This window comes from Diadema antillarum, unplaced genomic scaffold, assembly GCF_040938485.1.
Source record: "Diadema antillarum isolate AM-2024a unplaced genomic scaffold, OU_Dant_1.0 seq00000837_RagTag, whole genome shotgun sequence".
NCBI lineage: Eukaryota > Metazoa > Echinodermata > Echinoidea > Diadematoida > Diadematidae > Diadema > Diadema antillarum.
Window position 1 is genome coordinate 335,622 of NW_027271713.1, and position 21,428 is coordinate 357,049.

A 21,428-nucleotide genomic window follows, 5' to 3' on the forward strand; every position below is an offset into this window, starting at 1 on the left:
GTTTTTTCTTTCTGCTATTTTTCAAACTACACCATCTCTATGAAGCCATCCCGAATAAAAGGAGAAGAAAATTTGCATTCATTGGCTGCAAAGAGTTGCTTCCTCTTTGTGTAAAATTGGCAAATGTAAAATTCAGGATTTTTTTTTCTTGATGAAGATGATAACGTTACATGAGACTTTGCCCAGGATAGAAACTTATAAAGAAGTTTTGAAAGATTATGCAGGTACCAAGGTCCAAAGGAAAAGCAGAGGGCCAGTAGAATATTTGACAGTAAGTGCAATGGGAAAATTATGGCTATTGTTATGGTATTGTGTTATATCCCAGATACTCCCCAAGCATTTTCTACAGACATCCACTACTAAACTGTCTTGTAGTGTTACTTTTTACTTTTGTGGCTAAATAATTTTTACTGACTGAATGATCTTCACTTCACAATTCTGTCAAGGGTTAGTGGCCAACAATATGTTATCTATGTGAACAGTAGCAGTTTGAATTACTATGGATTTGACTATATTGTTATCATGCATGATGAATTGTTAACATTGTTATATATAGGCAATTATGCTAGCACGGAGGGCTTTATAGTAACCATGGTAACTACACGATGTGGATGTCTGGTACAGCCTACAGTGTTTCAGGTGTGATTAGAATTTCTACACTACATCCCAGTCAGAAGATATAAGACATGTGGTACATGTACAGGGTATAGTAAATGTGTGCAACATATGGCTAGTGCATATAGTAGGTGAATATGGAAACTATCTGATGTACATACATGTGTCTTTATACCGCATTTTTAGAACCATGGGGACCATATCCGTGGACGCCGCTGCAAAAAATACACCAGGGTGTGATTGTCAGCCAAATTATTGCCAAAGCATGCATGATGAACTAGCTTTTTTCTCATGAAAATATCTTGTTTAATATCATGTAGCTACTCACCATGAATAACCCCTCTGCAAAACAGATCAAAGCAAGCACAGCTCGCCCGACACTACACCAGCTAACTCAACACCTCCCAGCTCCACACCTGCTAAATGCCTCAACATGCAGACATGTACTCTAAAATGAAAGGTGTTCTTACACAGCCGATGAGTTACACCAACTTATACACTACAGCTACTTGATGAAACCAATGGGCAAAACCCTCTACCCAAACTTGACTTCCTTGCAGATGATAAAGTGTAAAATGGTCCAAAAAAGCAGATGACATTTCAAAAGACACAAGACTGCACTTTTCCCCGCAAATAGATACACCCAAACTACACCAACCAAGCAAGTGTTTATTCCATCTACTCCATTTTCCCATGAATTATTAGCCATGGTCTTCAGCCATTGTACAATGCTTGAGATTCTACAAAAATAGTGTTCATGTTTGTTTGATGTACAGCTTGTAGTCAAAGTGACTTTTCAGCCTCAAAATCACTTTCTCTTTATAACCGATCCTCATCAACATCACACAACAAGCTAAGTGCTTCTAGCATCTTACTGAGCTTTTAAATACCACCATAGATATGAGATGAAAACAGTAGCTGGCAGCTTTTACAAATAGCCTAACTTTTTTGTACTTTGAAATAAAATCCAATCTATATGGATGTATTATATGCTCAACCTGGAAATTCACTTCTCTCCTTTTTGAAATTTCTTGCACTGCAAAACTAAATTGAGATGCAGAATACTTCATAAATCTCATCAGAACTTGCTCAATCTTAAACATCAAAGTTGTAAAAGTATCTTAATGTGAGAATTGTCATGTCGTTGATCTTCCATCCTGTTGTGTTCACAAATTTTGCTTCAAAGCTTTCCAGAGATCCAAGGGATCACAATTTTGACAGCAACAGGCAGCACTCAATGTGCATATATGTTTTGTATATTTCTGTAGTTCAATCCACTCTCAATGAATTGTTGCTGGATATAATCTTTCATCTTTTCCAAAAGGACAATTTTCATGTCTTCAATTGAGTAACAAACGCACAATGAAAAAAAAGAGAGATGTTAGATCTATGATTCGTCTCCATGGGCTGAAGCGGCATCAAGTACTGATGAAGTGTTAGGTCCTCTGTATGCCTCAACTGCGTGTCTCTCTTCGTTATCTTTAAAACATTTCTTTGGGCTGATAATGCACGGAGTCTGGCTTTCTGAGGGAGCATTTTGCGGTGTTAGGATTCCCATCCACCAATCAGGGCATCGGAGGGTTACCATGGCAACACACTTGTGACAACATATTCAGCATGCATGGGTCACTGAGAAGAGGTTCGTCATGAGTATTTGGCTCTTGATTTGATAATTTTACAAAAATGCTAAAGTTTTATCAGGAGGTGTGTCCCTGTGAATTTGGATTTGATTATTACAAATCTATTTCTCCTCACTACAAACATATTTTTGGCAGGCTATGCCCTCATACTCAGTGATCTATATTTCAGCTTTTCACAAACCACAAAAACTTTTTTGATTGGTTTGTTTCTTTTTAAATATTACAAGGTCTCTCTTCTTCTTTCAGACCTGATGATTCGCCCCTTTGTGCTGATTTCTCGATGAAGTCACAAGTTTGTTTTCTCAGAAAGGGCGCACTTTCTGGCCGACCCCTCTGCCCCGGGTCACACATATACCTCATGGTAGGTATGCTCTGCCTCATCATCTGCATCGCCAGAGGTGCCCACAACGGAGAGGTGAGCTTTGCGCAATCTCTCCACCTCTTTGCGGGCGGCGATCTTCTTCCTATATTCCTCCTTCATCTGCTCTCGTTGCTGTTGTTTGGCAATGAGTAGGAGGTATACAAACAAAACAGAAATCAGCAACAGAGTTTACGTTACGAATAGAAAATAAAAAACATCACGTACAAACTCTGAGTACATCCAAATGTAATGCAAATCTCAGAAAAAAAATGAGAAAACTTATATCATCACTGCAAAGACAGATCAGTGAAATGCGACAGGGTAATTGTGACAAGTGCGTGTTGATGAAACACACAATATTTTGACAGAACCCGACAACGTCTGAGTGTGGTTGGGAACACATGACAACATTAATGGTATAATCAGAATCTGCACTTTACTAGTACCAGTAACATATGTGTTTATCATATCACTGAGATTGAGATGACTCTCCTGTATGATGCAATGTGTATGCCATCACACAAACTGTAGGGAAAGAAACAATTCAGAAGAAACATAGGTGATTTCATATGGATCTTCATCTAGCTGCAAAAGAAACATAAACACTTATGCAAAGTACATTTGTAGTAAAAGAAAAAAAAAACTATACACAAACATTTCAATGGAATCATATTGTTTAAGCAAAGATGATTTTGATATTGAAATTGGAGTTACTCTCTTTGCAAAAGTATAGATTATACATACTCAAAGCTTGGACAGGGAAAGAGAACCAACCACCAAGATACAAGTTTGACAAATTCTAAAAAAAGAGAGAGTAATGAATACCATGTCACCAGAGTTATTTGATGATGTTAAGCTTTGATGATGCGACAGACACCGTTGGCATGGCGACAGTAGACCACTCTCCCCAAGATGAAAACATCCAGATGCTGATTTCATGCAGAGGAGGAGGAGGAGGCTGATCTGATCAGGCAATCTCTCTACAGGTGGCGGCAAGCTGTCATACTGATACCACCCCACCACCATGATCCATTGTTGGCTGCTTTTCAATTCTGTATTTTCTTCCTTTCTGTAGGTGGCTCTTTAAGCTTGGAAGCTGCTGTTGCTAGGATACCAGATATGCAAGCACATGGTGCGCACCATCTTCCTTCTGACTACTGCACATCTGAGGGCTCATCAAAGCTGCGCATGGAGATCACCTCCTGCTTGGATACACCTCCCGCTGCCACTTCTTCAAGTCACATACAGATACATTACCATGTTTATGTGCAACCTTCTCCTTTTCTCTAAAAATCACATCGCGTATATGCTGGAACATTGCTGCAGCAAAGTGGTGAAAGATGGTCTCTGATATCTCCGGCAAGCGCGCTATAATTACAGCCTCCATCAGTGGAAGACAGGGCACATGATAGAATCCCATCACTTTCCCCATGTACATGCAAGCTATCATATTATATTCTACGATGACACACAGAAACATTGGTTCTTTCAGAACCAAGATCTTGTTGGCCCAGTACACAACTTCACAATGACTCAACTCCACCACTGCCATTGACAAGCATTTCCGGTGGCAATTTGTGAAGGTGGGGCTGAAAGGATTAAAGTATATACAGATAGCGTGTCATCACATGAATATAACTAATTGCAGCATGACTTTGACACTCTAATATTATGCACCCATCACCCCAGACAACATGTCTGTGACAGAAAACACCATGCACACATACAATGTCATCTCATAATCACTGACACGCCCATCCACAGTTTGCATCATTGGCTGACACCTCATCCATACAGGTAGCCCCTTCCGGCTCTCGATCATTACTGACATATAATACAGTGTACAGATATATCCACTTTCTGCACACAACTTGCTTAGATGCTCTCACATAAATTGGAACACACACTGCCAGACAGACAGACAGACAGACAGACAGACAGACAGACAGGGACAGACAAACATACATAGAAATCATGAAGGGACATGGAATCCAACTGTATACAGTGTGCAGTCTTTTCTGGCATCACTGTGTGAATACCCTAAAATGTTGAAATATTGATGTGTGTGTGTGAATGTGTTCTCATGACTTTTCCTAGGAGGATAATAGTCAAGGTATGAATGTTGGTCACCTACACAATCTTGATATTCTTTTCGATTGTAACCTGAAATAAATATCCTCGTAAACAAAATAGAATTCATATTTCCATCTCCATTTCTTCGGCCTTCAGTATATCACTGTGTGGCTCGCTTACAAAGATGCAAGCCAAACATGTGTTTACACTGAGGTCTTCTTATTTACTGAGATTTGTTTTCTAAGCCTGCCAAAAAATAGTATAAATTTTGGTGCATGCAAGAAAGGAGAACACTTATGATTTAATCTCAAATAGGAATGCATCATGAGGCATTATTTGAACCATCACAGAAAAGTCTAAATGAAATTTTCACAAACTAATGAAGAAAGACTGTAGATATTCATTAAAAAAAAGTTTGGGGGAGATGGAGATCGAAACAAGAACAAAACAATCGAAAAAGCATAAAAGAAAATTAAATTTTGCATACTCGGCGAAACTCATCCGAAAAGGTGTTCTGGTAGCGCTCATCGTTGATGTCAAAGTCGGGGTATTTCTTGTATAGGTACTTGAAGTAGACAAGCTCCTGAGATAGAGGGAGGGTAAATGGAAAGCATGCGGTGGAGGGATGGGAAATCCACGGGCGGAAAAAAAAAAGGGTCATGTGACACGCTCAACACGCGCAAACAAACACGGGGCAGGCGTTGAAGTCACGCTCGGGTGCTTTGCCGAGCGAGAAGACAAGCGCCTATTATATCAGAACACACACACACACACTAAAATTAAAACCCAAAAGCAAAACAGTGAATAATGAATGCCACACAGATATGGAAAACAGATGCACACGTGCATGAAAGTGGAGTTTGAAGCCACAGCTAGACAATAAAAATTGTGCCGCTATCACAAACACTCTTCATCAAAGTGGCAACACAGACAAAATCAGCTTTTAGTATATATCCAAAGCTATTATACTACAAAAAGATTGTCAGGAAAAGAGAGATTTATCTAGCTTTTAAAAATGCAGTACAAACAAGAATCTTTTTTTTTTTTTGTCTGATGCTGAATTAAATTTGACATGGGATATCAAAAGAAGTGTCTTTTGTGACCTGCTTAATACTTAAAGCCTTGTCAGCAGATGTACATAATGAATCAAAAATTTTAGCTCTTTCTTTTAGAGCAATAGCAACATATGCAATCATCAGATGCTGGAGCCAGACCATGTAATACACGAGATACATCATTCTGAACCAATGACCTGATCAAGGAATACAGAAATGTTTCCATGAAAATTGAATATCATGTATCATTTTCAAGTATAACTCGGAAACTAAGCTCCATTGTTCACATTATGCTCATCTTCTTAACTTAATTTGATGAAGTCACATGTTTGTTTTCACAGAAAAGGTGCCCTCTCTAGCCAAACTCAAATAACCAATGGAGTTTTAAGAAGCCTTCTCAATAACCTACATTAACAGAACACCACATTCCTAAAAAAAACCCCAAAACATGATAGCTAACAAATTTTATACCCCAGAGAATAAACTTTTAAAGTGATGTGATGTGCTTCTTAAGACATGTAATTCAAAATAATTCACTCTCAACAAATCTTTATAGAGTGTGTGTGTGTGTTATTTTCATCTATTGAATTTGGAAAAAAAAGACACCATACAAACTGTGCTTGCTGTCCCGAGCAAAGTACATTTACTTTCTTTACATGTGCCTCACAAACAATAAAATTCTCATTTTTATTTGAGCTTGTCTTGATAAGAAATTTAATGCATGCTCCTGTTCATCAGTTGAAACAGCATATTTCATGTCTCCACGGTACTTTGTTGCTGTCAATAGATTACCTTAAACTTTTTACAAATTCTTGTAAAAAAAATGTTTTTCTCAATGAAATATCAAAGTTGCATCTAAGGCTTCCAACTGTCATTATGCCAAAAACACACATTCAACATAATGCCAGGTGGTGTAGAGTACTAACCATTAAACAGTACTGACACAATCAAATCTTTCTCTTGAGCAACAAGCGGCAAAAATGTTTAACTGAAGTCCAAAATTTATAACAATCAATCCTATTACTAAGTTGTGTTTCAACTTGTTACAATCTTCATAATTATGTTTACTTATCATAATTTGCATACCTTATACAATGATGACATTATCTTTTGGTTTACTTCCACTGATGTGCCAGAGTGCTTTTCTGTGATCTATCAAGGTCTAAAAGTCAATCTTTATCTGCAATACGCAGACAAGTTTTGATTGCAATTTGATCATAAATGTAACTGTATATGAAGAGTTGCTTCTGAAGCATTTAAAACAAACTGAAAAAAATGCCCAAAATGTTGTTATTCTTACAAGTGAAAATTCATGTCATATATTGGCAATATTCTACTGTGAAATGCGGAGGGAGTGCAGGAAGAATTTTTACCAGTCCCTATAATCTACTTTAAATATCTGAAAGAACTTAAATGTTATTTGTGTATGAAGTTGCATATTCCCCTCTTAACTTGTTGTCTACAGCCTCCAAAAAGACTACAAGTGCAATTTCTAACATCATCCGTACCAAAGGAATTCTAACATTATCCGTACCAAAGGAAATCGGAAAAATTAGATCTAATGTGATGTATTTCTTGAATTCATTGAAGCTGAATGTACAGCATTTGTATATTTGTTTGAACTACAGTAATCTTCAAGAGCTCCACTTTTGGTTAAATCTGATGACACCGCAGCCCAAAAAAGAAAAAAAAGAATGAACAAACAAAAAAATAAAACACACGATGCTGAGGCAGAGACGCTCTAAACAGATTAGTGTATACGCCGAATATTTCGCGAGGTTTTTATTTTTTATGAATTTTGCGAGTCAGCTGCTATTCGTGAAATTAAAAACAAATTAAAAAAAATTAATCAAACAAAAATATTGACTCTAATGCCGATATGAATGTGAAGTATGCATATACATTTCTCCGTTCAGTACAGGACTCCATGATCGCGAATTTAACCACTCGCAAAATTGTCGGGAAGTCCCGCTTTGCAAAAATTTAGACTCGCGAATTATATGGCGTATACATTAGTTGTGGGTGGCACACAGGTGCAAAGTGCAATTCCGTGTCCTGTTGAAATTGGCTCTAATGACTAGAGTAATATCAGATGAATTGAAAGATGTGCATTCATTGAAAGAGACCTAAAATCACAAAGTTATAAAATATCAAAATTTCACTTTTTTTTTCAGGAAACAGTGGCTTCAGGAGAGACTATATAAATATGCTAATTGGATGATATGTCATCACACAACAAATCTCTCATTTCTATCTTTTCCTCTTTTCACAAGAGGTCAATATCAAAATCATTATTTGTCACTTGAAATTATTGTAGTCTTTTAATAAGCAATCGATGATGACATAAGGGGAAATTGATGGCAGTTACTCGATTCATTAAAGTATAAAGTGGTAAGGAATTGCACTTTGGATAGCATACTGGAAGAGAAAATCTATCAAAAGGTGATATTCCATGATAGAATTTAAAAAGTCAAAGAAGTACCTAAAAGTACACTCGAGAGTTGAACGACGATAACTACTTTCCTCAAAACTTGATTTCATATGAGTTCAAAGTTTACGTTTGGGTTTGATTTTTTGTACGGAAGAAGCCAAAGATTGAAATAAAGTGTCAAGTTATAAGAGCTGGATTACAATACACATGTACTTTGTGTTTTAAATAATGAAAAATAGCAAAAGGAACAGGTTTGCCAGCCCAATATTGTACCCTAGAAATCTCAATGACTGTTTTGTGGAATGAAAATTCATGACAACTGATAATATGCTACAATCTCCATCACACCTGAACCTTCAACCCTCTGAATAATATCTTTATTTCAATCTCAATTATCTTCGCAATAGTACTTTCTGCTAGGGACTCTAGTGTAAATACAATAATTGATGAATCATGGTCATGTATATCTTTAATGCAAAGTTTGTTGAATCAAAAAACAACAACAAACAAATAAACAAGTATTCTACTAAAATTCCCAAAATTTTGTTTATGCCTCTCTTTGATTATAACTGTATCATTTCTTTTTTAGTCTTTTTATATGCTTCTTTGACTCACAACCTGACACAAAACCTTCGGGATCTATATTTTCTATAAGCTCTTATGAGTAATAGAAATAAACTATGACATTTTGGAATTTTGAAAAAATTCACATATTTTTCCTTTACAGAATATACAGTAGATACATGAATCAATATATAGTTAAAATCATACATAGTTAAAATCACAGAATCAGTAAATTTGCACTTGCAGTTTAAACACAATATAAATAAAAGTTTGTTTTGTGACTTTCTTTGAGAAAAAAATGAATTAACCCAAATATTCACACACTTGTCAATATTTGTTTAAACTATATCATATAGCCAAGTATTGGAAAACAGCATTCAAGTTCTCTAGCCGAATTTGATATGTTATATATCACACACATGGTATACATTCGTAAAATTAAAGAGCTGGTAAGTACTTCATAGTTTATCATATTGTTGTAATGTCTAACATGAGTATTGGAAATGAATTAGACATATATCTTGGAAGTAATGACTGTTCTGGAATTATTACATACATTTTTGGAAAGATGATTTATGGAGTAGAATACAAGATGTGCTAAGGGAAATACATGCAAATGATTCACTGCAAGTAAAAGGCATGCATAGGATATACCTATTAAAATATGAGGAAGTGCAAAAAAAGTAACATGCTAAAATGCATGAAACACAGCAGGGTGTGGAAAAACTCCAAATAATAAATCAAACGGGGAGAAACATACAAGCAAGCCTGCCTACGCAAGGGCAAAGCAAACGCAAAGAAATATACACAAACAAATATATGCATTTATATCCATGCATGAATGAAGTAAAGCTTTTAAATCAACATTAAGAGAGGCAATTGCTTTGTTTTTTTCCGTCCATTTTCCATGCATGTTCTTGTTCGATTTTGAAAAGTGTATTCCAAGGACATGATTTTCCAAAGAAGGTAAGGGGAGGTAGTCTGAACCTTTTGATGACCCACATCATCATTCGGACTGGGTAAAACTAAATGGATCTGAGAACACGAAAACAAATTTAGCTTAAAGAGGAGAGTATGTCATGTTATCAAAAGAGAAACTAAAAAGAATTGTCCCTCTTGGACTGAAAAGAATCAGTTTCTATACAAACACAAGACATCTAGAAGATATAAAAAGATAAGGGTAAAACTTCAGATGAAGAAAAATTGATTTTTAATTGATTAGAAATCATTTTCCGTGACACATAGCTGTTTTCTTTTTATAGGCATTGGTCTTGAAACATTTGAATATCTCTATGGAGACATAAGAATTTAACTTCTGGTTTTGGTTGCTGAGTGGATGATTAAAAAATGCAAGAAACAGATGTAGAAAAATCAAAAACCTGTTATTCGCTAAATGCATATAATATATGACACACCACACAGATTACTGTTACAGACAGACTCTGGTCTTGTCTAGAGCGTCCAAAAAAGGTCGAAAGATCAAGTAAAAAAAAAAATCAAACATTAAAAAGACACTAGTGTAGTTAAGCCAGGCAAAAAAAGTAAGAGTGACATATTGTTAGGGAAAGCTTTCGAAAAAAACTGGGTAGATTGTTTGATAGAAGAAGTGAGACGAATTACTATAACTTCACGCATCTGTGGGAAAGCCCATGTGAAAAGGAATAAGGGGGGAAACAAGCAAAAATAATGGAAGAAAGAAAAAAAAATTATATGAAATCAGGTCTCTATAAAAAAAAATACTTCATAATGGACATCATAACTTGCATTTCTCGTCATCAACAAAATGGATAAAGTCACAAATGAAGAACCTCACTTTACCGAAATGAGAATGATTGGTGCAACCTGGCACATTTCCGCAAAATATTTGAGATTGCAATGTGCTACGCTCAGATTCACTAAAGAAAAGCCAGAGAGGATCTTTGTCTGTCTATGTGGAATGCCATACTCCTAAAACCTACGACATGTGGATACAACTTAATGGATTGCATGCCTCAATCGTATCATACAAAGTGGCCGTTTGATTTCATCTCATTTATAGTGGAGTATAGAAGATCACAAGATTATAGTACTGTCCGGTATTGTATTGGCAGAACAATATGTGATATAAAGAGACTGGAATGTGATTTCATGAAGGAACAAGGATTGCATGGAAATGGAAGAAAAAATTCAAATGCAAAAAAAAAAAAAAAAGGAGGAGAGGAGTACGGCTACATATATAGTGAATGGCAATGCTATCTCAAGGACATGCATACCAACAATAATAATGATGATGACGATGATGATGATCATGATGGTGATGACAATTAGGGACCATTCTTCTGACAACTGGGAAGTACAGCTATGTGCGGTTCTAGCAGCTCCCCTAGCAGAGACCCTAATGGTGACGTTGTCATAGCAACACACACTGCGGCATCAATCCCTAACTTTACTCCTGCATGCATCACCCAGCGAATGTAATCACTATTCAGCGGGACTACAAATGTCTTCAAATTTGCTCTATGAGAGTAAGAATTAAAACAAGTTCATGCAGTGGGTTTAGGGTTATCTCTCCTACTCTACTAAATATGTATATCTTCATACATGCATTCATCTATTGGCACAAGGACGAAAATGTACTTATCAATCTCCTGGCATGCAATTCATTGCAGCAAAATTTTAGAGTGTGTATAATTAGAACACACAAAATTGCTTTGATATGGGGTGGGGTTTCTCCAAAATTTCCCAACTATTCACATTCTTTCAGTGCTATGTCATGCAGGGCAAAACAGTATTTGCTGAGCTGAGGCACTGAACTTTGCACAAATCACAGAGTTGTGCTGGCCGCTAGAACCGCGGGTGCCTGCATGGTGCACGCCATACGAGATGACACCATTCATAGCTGCATGAGTTTGGTGGTGAAATGTCAAGCAAATATAGATACGGTGCAAGGGGGGAATATTGGGAGGAACGAGACATTGCACTAGGGAGCATACCAATGGGAGATCACCGTGTGATGGGGGAGGGGGGAGGGAGGTGAAAAGGGTGTAGGGTGTGGTCTTATGGATGAAGACTCAAGGTCATCATTAAGAGAAACATCAACATCATCACATCTTTGTTCCGCGACGGAAAAAACAAAAGAGAATGAGAGAGAGTGCAGTTCTAGCATTTGTAGTTCTTTCTTTCCCTGTCCGGACGAAGCATGGATGAATGAGGAAGGAATGACGTGGTTAGAGAATCTGTCAAAAACTTGGTTAGCTTGGGATGATCAAGGCACTGGAAGGCAGAGCATTGAGTCAGAGGTGGCTTCAAAAGGCTTACCGTTCTGGCGTGACCGTCCCTCTGTATCTTTGCCTTGTACTCCCTCCATGTCTCGTAGATCAGCAGGGCTGCGTATATCTTCCCCACTGTCAGTTTCTCCCCGATCAGCTCTGCGGAAAAAAAAAATGCGGCGCATTGCAATATGGATTTGGGGACAGAGACATGTAAAAGCAAGCAATGAATAAGAAAAGTAACCTTTAAAATAGAGTATATCTGGTTATCATTTGGCTGCATGGAGGAGGGGGGCAATGATATATTGTATTACTGGACCAGCACAAAAAGGAAGTGGTATCAATAGTGTTATGGAGCTTGATGTGCAGTGTTCACATCTCCTGTTGATATTGAGTTAACAGCGCCACCTTGTGGTGCAATGTAGTCAGCACTGAAGTAAAGAACAACCAATTGTGCTCTGGCAAATCTCAGCTACATGTGTGTAGTGTCCTGATTGAGAAGTTCTGAGTTTAAGCTTATATAAAATGTAATTGTTTTAGAGTGAGCCGAGAAAGGCCTAAGAAAACAAATGGCATTATTTAAGTTTCCTGCTCCATTGGGTGCAGCGTCTGTTGAAAACTGGAGAATTGGACTGTTTATCTCGGTCATATGACTGCCGTCCAAGCAAAACGGACAATCCTTCCACTGAAGCACTATATCCCATGGTAATTATGGTTACAGTGTTCTCCTGGGCTAATCCAAAGCTTTAAAAGATGTAAGTTGTCTGACTTGTTGTGAATTAATGCCTTCTGTTAGATGATTGCCTCTTAACCAGTTGAATTGCAAGAATTCTAGTATGTATAATATTTCATGTTTCGGTCATAGGAGTAAACACAGTGGTACAGTACAGTGAACTTCTGTTAAAACAAAGTGCTTGGGAATGGCATTTTTCTTTAATTACATCAAAATTCTGTTATTATGTCTGAACACATACAGGCTGTACAATAAAAAAAATAGAGCGGATGATGCTGTGGCTCAATTGTCTATTCTGTTGCAGGAGCGGATCCAGGAATTCTGTAAAGGGGGGGGGGGGGGGGGGCGTGACTAATATTTCTGGTGTCACTTCCGGGTTTCATTTCATTTTTTTCTTTTTATTTCTTTTGTTTTTAACGAAAAATAAAGGGGGGGGGGCGTGCGCCGGTTGCGCCCCCCTCTGGATCCCCCACTGTGTTGTATCACAAACAGAATTTCGTTATAACCATGTTCGTTATGTGTAATGGGAGTGCACTGTAGCTGGCCATGGTACATAGGTATACCTACCTAGTTGTGGGTTATCTACTTCTGTGCACAATCAATGTTAAATTGGGATAACTGTCTCACCACTGTCGGGTGGAACCAGAAGGTCCAGCTTCTCTGCGGACAGGTGTGGCCAGAAGCACTTCACCGCCTCCCTCAGCTCGGCATCATGGCGATCACGATCAGCCACTGTAGATATTAAAAATTTATGCTTCAACCATAAGATCTCAAAACAGCTACATATTCTTGCCTGTTCATTCATGGTGAAGCAACTTCAAAGGAGTATTCTTTTTTTTTTCTGCAAAGCAAATCTTTGCCTGATTGGTAACAACACAAACTGCCTCAATGATGGAGATATCTATAAAGAAATAAATTTGGGGATGGACCAAGTGTCTGAAAAGGCTAGTTTCCAATTCTTGTATTCTTGTCAAAAATATGAGATTCTATATTTCAAATATAGTCTATAGTGACCACCCACGGGGGATGAAAAAAGTAACCCTTGTATACAGGTGGCCACAATAGACAGGGTCTTTAATATGACTTTTTTTTTATTGATGGGAATTGAGTTAAGTGAAAGTGGCTCTTGGTGGGGGAGGACGTGCGTGTTTGTTGCTCTTGAGTTTGGCTCCCTATATCCGTCTATTCACCTTTCTACTGGAAAAGTTTCGTATTGGCTGAACGCTTGCACATAGGTGGACCTGTCTGTGATAATATCTTTTTTACATCATATCACCATTTTGAAATTTTCGTCGATTTTTCGTCGTTTCTGGATACATTTTCATCATATAAACTTCTTCGAGCTTCATCATCATTATCCTAGCAAGGGATCGTCTACGCATCTTATTGTTATCTCAACAGCGCCTGTCTCTTGGAAACTCGCGCTTGCATCATCGCTTGTGTGCGTGAGTGTTTCCACGCACATTTTTCACGCAGTTCAGCAAGTGCAAACGACGCACTTACGCCATCTACGCGAAGCGCTACAGTTACGTTGCTTTGTGACGTCACAATGCCAAGGAAGAAGAGAAAATCAGCAGTGGAGGGAGGTGAGAAGGGGGCAGATACAACCCTAGTTGCAAAAGCTGAGAGTGACGGGGACGGGAGTTTATCTACAGCATCAACTTCCAATATCAACAGACATGACGGGGTAGATGGAAGCCCAGTCGAAGCCTTCATTCAGCTCCGAGAGCAGATGTCAAACCTTCAATCAGACATTGGAACCAAACTCTCTGTTCTTCAAGCGACTGTTCGTGAAATGAGCGACGGACAAGAAACCATCGTACGGTCCTTGTCCTTTCTCAATGAAAAGTTCGAAGAGATGAAAGTGAAGACGGAAAAGCTAGAGAAGCAGAACAAGGAGCTTCAGGCCCAGAATAGTTTGCTGAAGGAGAGCGTGACTCAGCTGGAGAACCGAGTGACCGACCTAGATCAGTACCACAGACGGGTCAACCTAGAATTTGTCGGCATTCCCGAGACAGAGGGGGAAAACGTTAAAAAGATCGTTGTAGAAGTTGCGAAGCACGCTGATCCCAACTTGGCCGAGCAGGACGTGGACGTGACACACCGTCTCGGGCCGAAAAAAGAGAAAGGCGGACCTCCAAGGCCCATAATAGTACGATTCACGACACGACGTGCCCGGGATGCTGTGTATAACGGAAGAAAGAACCTGCGGGGCAAAACCAAGAATCAGAGGCTCTTCATAAACGAGAATCTCCTGCCAGCCACCAGGCAGCTACTTGCGAAGGCCAACGTGGAGAGAAAGAAGGCCGATTACAAGTACCTCTGGACATCGAACGCCAGAATCCTTGTAAGGAAAAACTCTGACTCTCCGGCGATTGTCATTTGCTGTGAGGAGGATCTTCAGAAGATTAAGTAGATTGTATAGATATCTAGTCTACTTGTGGCTTTACATTGTTTAATATCATGATGATATTATGTTATGTATATAGTGTAAATATTCAAAGATGAATACACGACGCTTTCAGAACGATTTAGTTGATAATTCATTGTCGGTAAATCATTTCAATCTAAGCCCGAATGATCTATTTACATTTCCATGTGAAACGAATTCCACACTCAGCGTATCACATATTAATATTCGATCTATTAATGCAAACTTTGACGAATTACAATTGTTGTTTGAAACAGCGCTACAATCTAAATTCAAGATCATTGGAATTTCAGAAATATGGCATGTCGATAACCCAAATCTGTATAAATTGTTTGATTATAACTTTGAATACCAAAGCCGAAATGATGGTAGAGGAGGTGGTGTAGCAATGTACTTACACTCCGAGTTGCGTTACACGCGCATGCGTGATATCGCTATACCGAATACGGAATCGCTCTGGATGAAAGTAGAACATGGTAACACGCATATTATTGTTGGTACTGTATACAGAAAACCAGGTGGAAAAATTGATGATTTCTGTAACAGTTTAAACGATGTATTGCATCAAATGAGTTTAGATAGAAACGAGTGCATTATTCTTGGTGATTTCAACATCAATTTACTTTCGGAAGATGACAAAACTAGTGAGTATATATCAATGATGGAATGCTATGGTTTGCAGCAACTTGTTAAAACACCTACACGAATAACTAGACATAGTAGCTCTTTGATTGACCATATTTATTCAAATATCAGTTCGTGTCAAATTTCAGCTGGAACCATATTAGCTGATATGTCAGATCACTTACCTGTTTTTGCTTTATTTGAGTGTTATTTCCAAAAAGCAAGATTGAAACCTCATGCCTCCGAAAAAAGGTTCCGCAACTATGCAACCTATTCTCCAGTAGCATTAGGGAATGACTTAGATTGTATTTCATGGGAAAATGTTTATGACTGTACCGATGTAAATGATGCGTACGATTCATTTCTTTTGATCTTATCGAGTCTTTGTGACAAACATATTCCCTTTAAAACACCAAAAATAAGAAAACATCGAGTGAAGAAGCCATGGATTACACCTGCAATAGCAAAATCAATTTCAAAAAAGTATAAATTGTATAAACAGGTACTTGCGTCTAAACACAATATTGATTTAATCGTGAAATACAAACGCTATAGAAATACCTTAACAAAGGTTTTACGGAAAGCAAAGTCGATGCATTATTATGAACTTTTTGATAGAGATAAGAAGGATATACGGAAAACGTGGAACCACATTAATGAAATATTAAACAAAAAGAAAGATAAATCAGATAAATTGATTGTAGAGAAACTTCAGGCTTCTGAGAATGGTGTTAGAAGGGAATGCAAAACACCTCGAGAAATAAGTGAAAGGTTCAATCATTTTTTTGCTGAAATCGGGGAAAATTTAGCTAAGAAAATAGAAATTAGTGAAAACGATGCTTACACTTTCATGAAAGGAGGAGTTGATAAATCATTTTTCATGTTACCTGTGACGGTGATTGAAGTACATCGTATTATTCTCTCTTTGAACGCAAATAAGGGATGTGGATATGATGACATCCCAGTAAGAGTTGTACTTGATGCTGCTCGGTACATAGCTCATCCTTTAGCATATATCATAAATTTATCAATATCATCTGGCGTATTTCCTGATGCGCTTAAGATTGCTAAGGTATTACCTGTTTATAAAAAGGGAGCTAAAGATGCGCCTTCAAACTATCGGCCTATCTCGGTCCTTCCAATAATTAGTAAGATAATCGAAAAACTGGTAAACAGTCGTCTGATGAAATTTTTTGAGGAAAATAAAATATTATACAAACACCAGTATGGTTTTAGACAAGGACACAGTACAAAACTATCGCTGATCAATCTAAGTGATGAATTAACCAAACAAACGGACGAGGGCAAGGTTACCGTTGGATTATTTTTAGACTTTGCAAAAGCTTTCGATACGATAAATCATGACATTTTGCTATATAAATTACAACACTATGGTATACGTGGGTTACCGTTAGAGTGGATGCGCAGCTATTTATCAAATCGATTTCAGTTTGTATGTTATGGAAATGAAAAGTCTGCACAACTACCGATTACATGTGGTGTACCACAAGGATCTGTATTGGGACCCACTCTGTTCTTAATTTATATCAACGATTTGCCACAATCCACAGATTACTTCAGTTTTCGATTATTTGCGGATGATTCGAGTTTATTTCATTCTTTTTCATCTGGAACTAAGAATATTAACTTAAAGGAAGTTGAACATAATTTCTTAGACGTTATGAAATGGTGTAATGCTAACAAATTAACAATCAACACGTCCAAAACAAAGTATATAGTTTTTAAAAGTAAACGTAGACATGTGGAGATAAATGGAAATATTATGGTACGCACAGACATTATAGAGCAGGTACATTCGACTTTCTTTCTGGGAGTTAATATAGACGAAAACTTATCGTGGCGAAAACATATTGAGTGTGTCTCTTCCTCAATGAGGAAAACAATTGGAATCATATTTAGAATTAGACAACTTGTGCCTAGACAAATCTTACAATTATTATACAACACTCTTATCCTTCCGCGTATGTCTTATGGACTAGAAGTTTGGGGATGTACATACCACTCATATCTTCAATCTATATTTTTGTTACAAAAGAAATTAGTGCGTGCAATCTGTTTCAAAGGACCTAGGGAGCATACTGGCCCTTTATTTCATCGTTTACAAATGCTAGATGTTTACAGACTATACCAATTTGTAATTGGAACTGTAATGTTTGACCTAATCCATCATACTTTACCGCATGATATCTCTGATTATTGTTTTGAAATTGACCATAAGCATGATACAAGGTTTAAAAATAATATGAATTATAAATCAATAAGAATCAGATCTGAAACAGGTAAACACGCCTTATCATATGCAGGCAGTAAAATTTGGAGAGGATTTCCTCATTATGTCAAAAAGATAAACACCCGTAATGCTTTTCGGATATCATTGCGAAAATATCTGTTATCAATATAACAATGATCCCCTATGAAAACATGTAAATAATTATGTACATATAACAATTCTTCTGTAAATATTGTAAATACGTTATATTATATTATAATCTATATCATTGAAAGGACTGGCCTCGACTAGCCTGCACGCTATTGCCAGTTCTTTTTTGCCAAACTATAACTATTAATTGTTGTGACTTTGTTGACGATGTTTGTTTGTTTGTTTGGTAAATAAATCTCATTTCATTTCATTTCATTTCATTTCATTTCATTTCATTTCATTTCATTTCATTTCATTTCATTTAAGTGGTTGTATATGGCAGGTGGCTGCTATAGACAGGTGGTCTCTATGGCAGGTTTGAATGTAGCAACTATCACTCTGTCCAGGTATACTGCAAACCATAGAGAGTGCTGTTAATTTCACTTGCTTTGTTCCACCAGACTATTTGATTATGAACTTGCACTGTGGGGTTCATCAAATTGCTATACAATGTGTACTATGTGTAATACATAGATTAGAAGCTTGGGGTGATAAGACCTGGATTAATGGTCAAATAATGGGTTAAGTGATGTCCTGTCCAAATCCCAACTGTCTTACTCCAAAAATGAAGCCACCACGGCATGTCAAAGGAAAGGCTTTCCCATTCGCCACAGTGCTTTGGCCGCCATGTTTTGTGGCTCTCCTGACCATTTGATCTTTTGTAGATACGAGGTCTTATCGCCCCAGCGACGATATATCTACCCGGCAAACTACAATGAAACACATGAAAGACATTAAAAGGTGAGAAAATGGGTGGGAAAAAGGAATCTGTAGAATTGTGCTGTGACAATTTAAGGCTTACCCTGTCCTATCTTGATGTCCAAGGCTGTTCGAATCAGCGCCATTAATGTTGTGGTAAACTGTACAGTCTTCTCTTCATCCACCGGCATGTTCATCCGAATGAGTCGCTGCGGGGAAATGAGACAAAAGCGCCCTCATTGTCAATGACTGTGTAGCTTCTTTTGATTGTTCTAGCTGTTACTAGAATTTCCTCTTTTAACAAAGAGGAAAGGGCATTGGACTTGGAGATTTGACCCACTTATGGTGCATTCCAGAAGTGATGCTAATAAAGGCAAATCTCAGAGCAGTAATGATGCATAAAAACATTAAATTCACACACACATACATGTGCCTACTCACATTATGCACATGTCACTCACAGAATGCACAGATCACAACCCAATAATACATCAAATGGTTTCCTTGACATAAAATGATACAAATCTTTACAAAAAAGTAAGTTTTTCCTCACCTTGTACGCTATCCTGTAGGGACAATTCCTCCCAAATCCTACTGGAGGTTCAATGTTTTTCAACATATCATACATGTCTTTGTACAGCACGCGACCGCTGAAAAGCAAAGAAAACAGGATGATGGTTTTTCTTAGTACACCTAACCTGGAGGATTTTCCAGGGACACAAATCGCATGCATACAGAGATACAAGTTCACATTGACAAATTCAGTTCATTTGATCATTCCTTGTTCTGCATGGTCTGCAGTGATTGAATGCATCAAACTATGAAGAAATCCTCCTAATATCTTAACCTGTTGAGGACGGACTGATTTTGCTGCAGCATGCATTTCTCATAGACACCTGCCCGAGTACACTCGTGATGCGTCCTCTAACGGGTTAAAAAACAAAGAAGTTTCACATATTTGGTAAAATTTTCCTTGCCGCTGTCCATGGAATTGTATAATCAATATCCTCAATATATGTTTGCACACATTTACAGGAATAAAGTTACCTCAAATCATATTTTTACGATTCAGAAAATATAACAGCTGATATTTTTGAGTTCTTTTACCTCAGAAAGCACCCCCCCCCGATCACATTGATAATTCATTTCAGTACAAACAGAAGTACAATTTGTAAATCTTCAGTCAAAAATGAACAGTGCCATACCACCAAAGGATTAGCATCATATCTAGCTTTACCTCATACAGCTGCCTTGATCACATTTAAGATTTAACCCACATTAAAATCAGTGGTCAGCTGATTTCTGCATACAGCTGCCTCAATCACATTAGAAATTTAAACCACTTTAAAGTAAGAGTTTGATAGATAGTATAAAGTTGTTATCTCTGATATTCAAAAGACTTTATCCTGTGTTAAGCTGTCATAATTTTGATGTCAACATACCTCCCTGTTGGGTCAAAGTTCCCCCACACTCTGACGTACTCGTCCAGGTGATGGGCTCCGAGAATGGACGCATCTCGCGTCAGATAGTCAAAGTTGTCCATGATGACAGCGACAAACAAGTTCAGCATCTATTTTTCATACATAATGATAATAATAACAACAATGATTAACAGTGCGAGTAAAAGATAAAGCTCCAAACCACAGAAATATTTGTAATTATATCCGATATCTTGATTCACCTTTTCAATCTTAATCTTAATAGAAATGCCTGTATTAAATCAAGCACTATATAAGTTTTATTCATTATTATCACAAATGTGATTTCTAAGCTAAGTGGATTTTAACAGAACACTGGCAAAGGATTGAAATCTAGTGATAGAAACTGTTGACTAGATCAACAAATGCAGGAATTGCAGTATAAAATCAATAAATGGCCGATACTCCAGACATCCACCATCTTTTACACCGACTCTCTCAGAGACTCCAACCCAAAGCACCTTCTGATCTGGAGATTCTCCCGCCCGAAACCCCTAGCAAACGGAAGACTCCAAGTTGATGTGTGCGAAGCGCGAAATTCCTAGGGTTTCTAGATGTTCTCTGGTGCTATCTAAGGCTTATTTCTTCAACATACGATAGCAATTAAGTAAGAAAATCTTTCCACCGGAAGACACAGAGCGAGGGTGGGAGAAATCAAATCTCAAGCGGGAGAACGGGAAGTTTTGCAAAAATGGCCTTTCGGCGGGAGATCTCCCGTCGAAAATGGGAGAGTTGGAGTCTCTGCTATCAGTCAAACTTTTGAGTTTGAGAGTCGCTGGCCTCTAAGAATGGGGTGTCATTAACTTCCAAAACTTCCAAATACTTACGAGAAACGAGCAGAGAAAACTGAAGCTAACAAAGTAGATATATGAGAAGGTGGACCCGCAGTCGAACTTTGTGACGGGACCCCCAGTGGGCGAGGCGCAGGGGGCACCTGGGAGACAGCTCATCATGATGGACTGCCATGCTTCCCCTGTAGCACATCTGGTCAATAGAGGGCGATAGACAACATGCATAAGGCTCTGCCGAAGCAATC

The 21,428-nt window shown here is 37.8% G+C and overlaps 1 protein-coding gene across 10 annotated transcripts in view; it reads right to left on the reverse strand.

Annotated features, from left to right (window-relative positions):
* Positions 1-21,428, reverse strand: part of LOC139740142 (voltage-dependent calcium channel type A subunit alpha-1-like) — a 280,936-nt gene that overhangs the window by 50,806 nt on the left and 208,702 nt on the right. For 8 of the 10 annotated variants that reach the window (XM_071650722.1, XM_071650727.1, XM_071650721.1 and 5 more), the window contains 7 exons: positions 21,220-21,376; positions 20,357-20,484; positions 19,468-19,564; positions 19,018-19,123; positions 13,348-13,452; positions 12,037-12,146; positions 5,177-5,272 (listed from right to left, as the gene is read on the reverse strand). In XM_071650722.1, the coding sequence (XP_071506823.1) occupies positions 5,177-5,272; positions 12,037-12,146; positions 13,348-13,452; positions 19,018-19,123; positions 19,468-19,564; positions 20,357-20,484; positions 21,220-21,376 (799 nt within the window). The remainder of the gene's footprint in view (positions 1-5,176; positions 5,273-12,036; positions 12,147-13,347; positions 13,453-19,017; positions 19,124-19,467; positions 19,565-20,356; positions 20,485-21,219; positions 21,377-21,428) is intronic. The other 2 variants (XM_071650726.1, XM_071650730.1) reach the window with 1 other exon arrangement.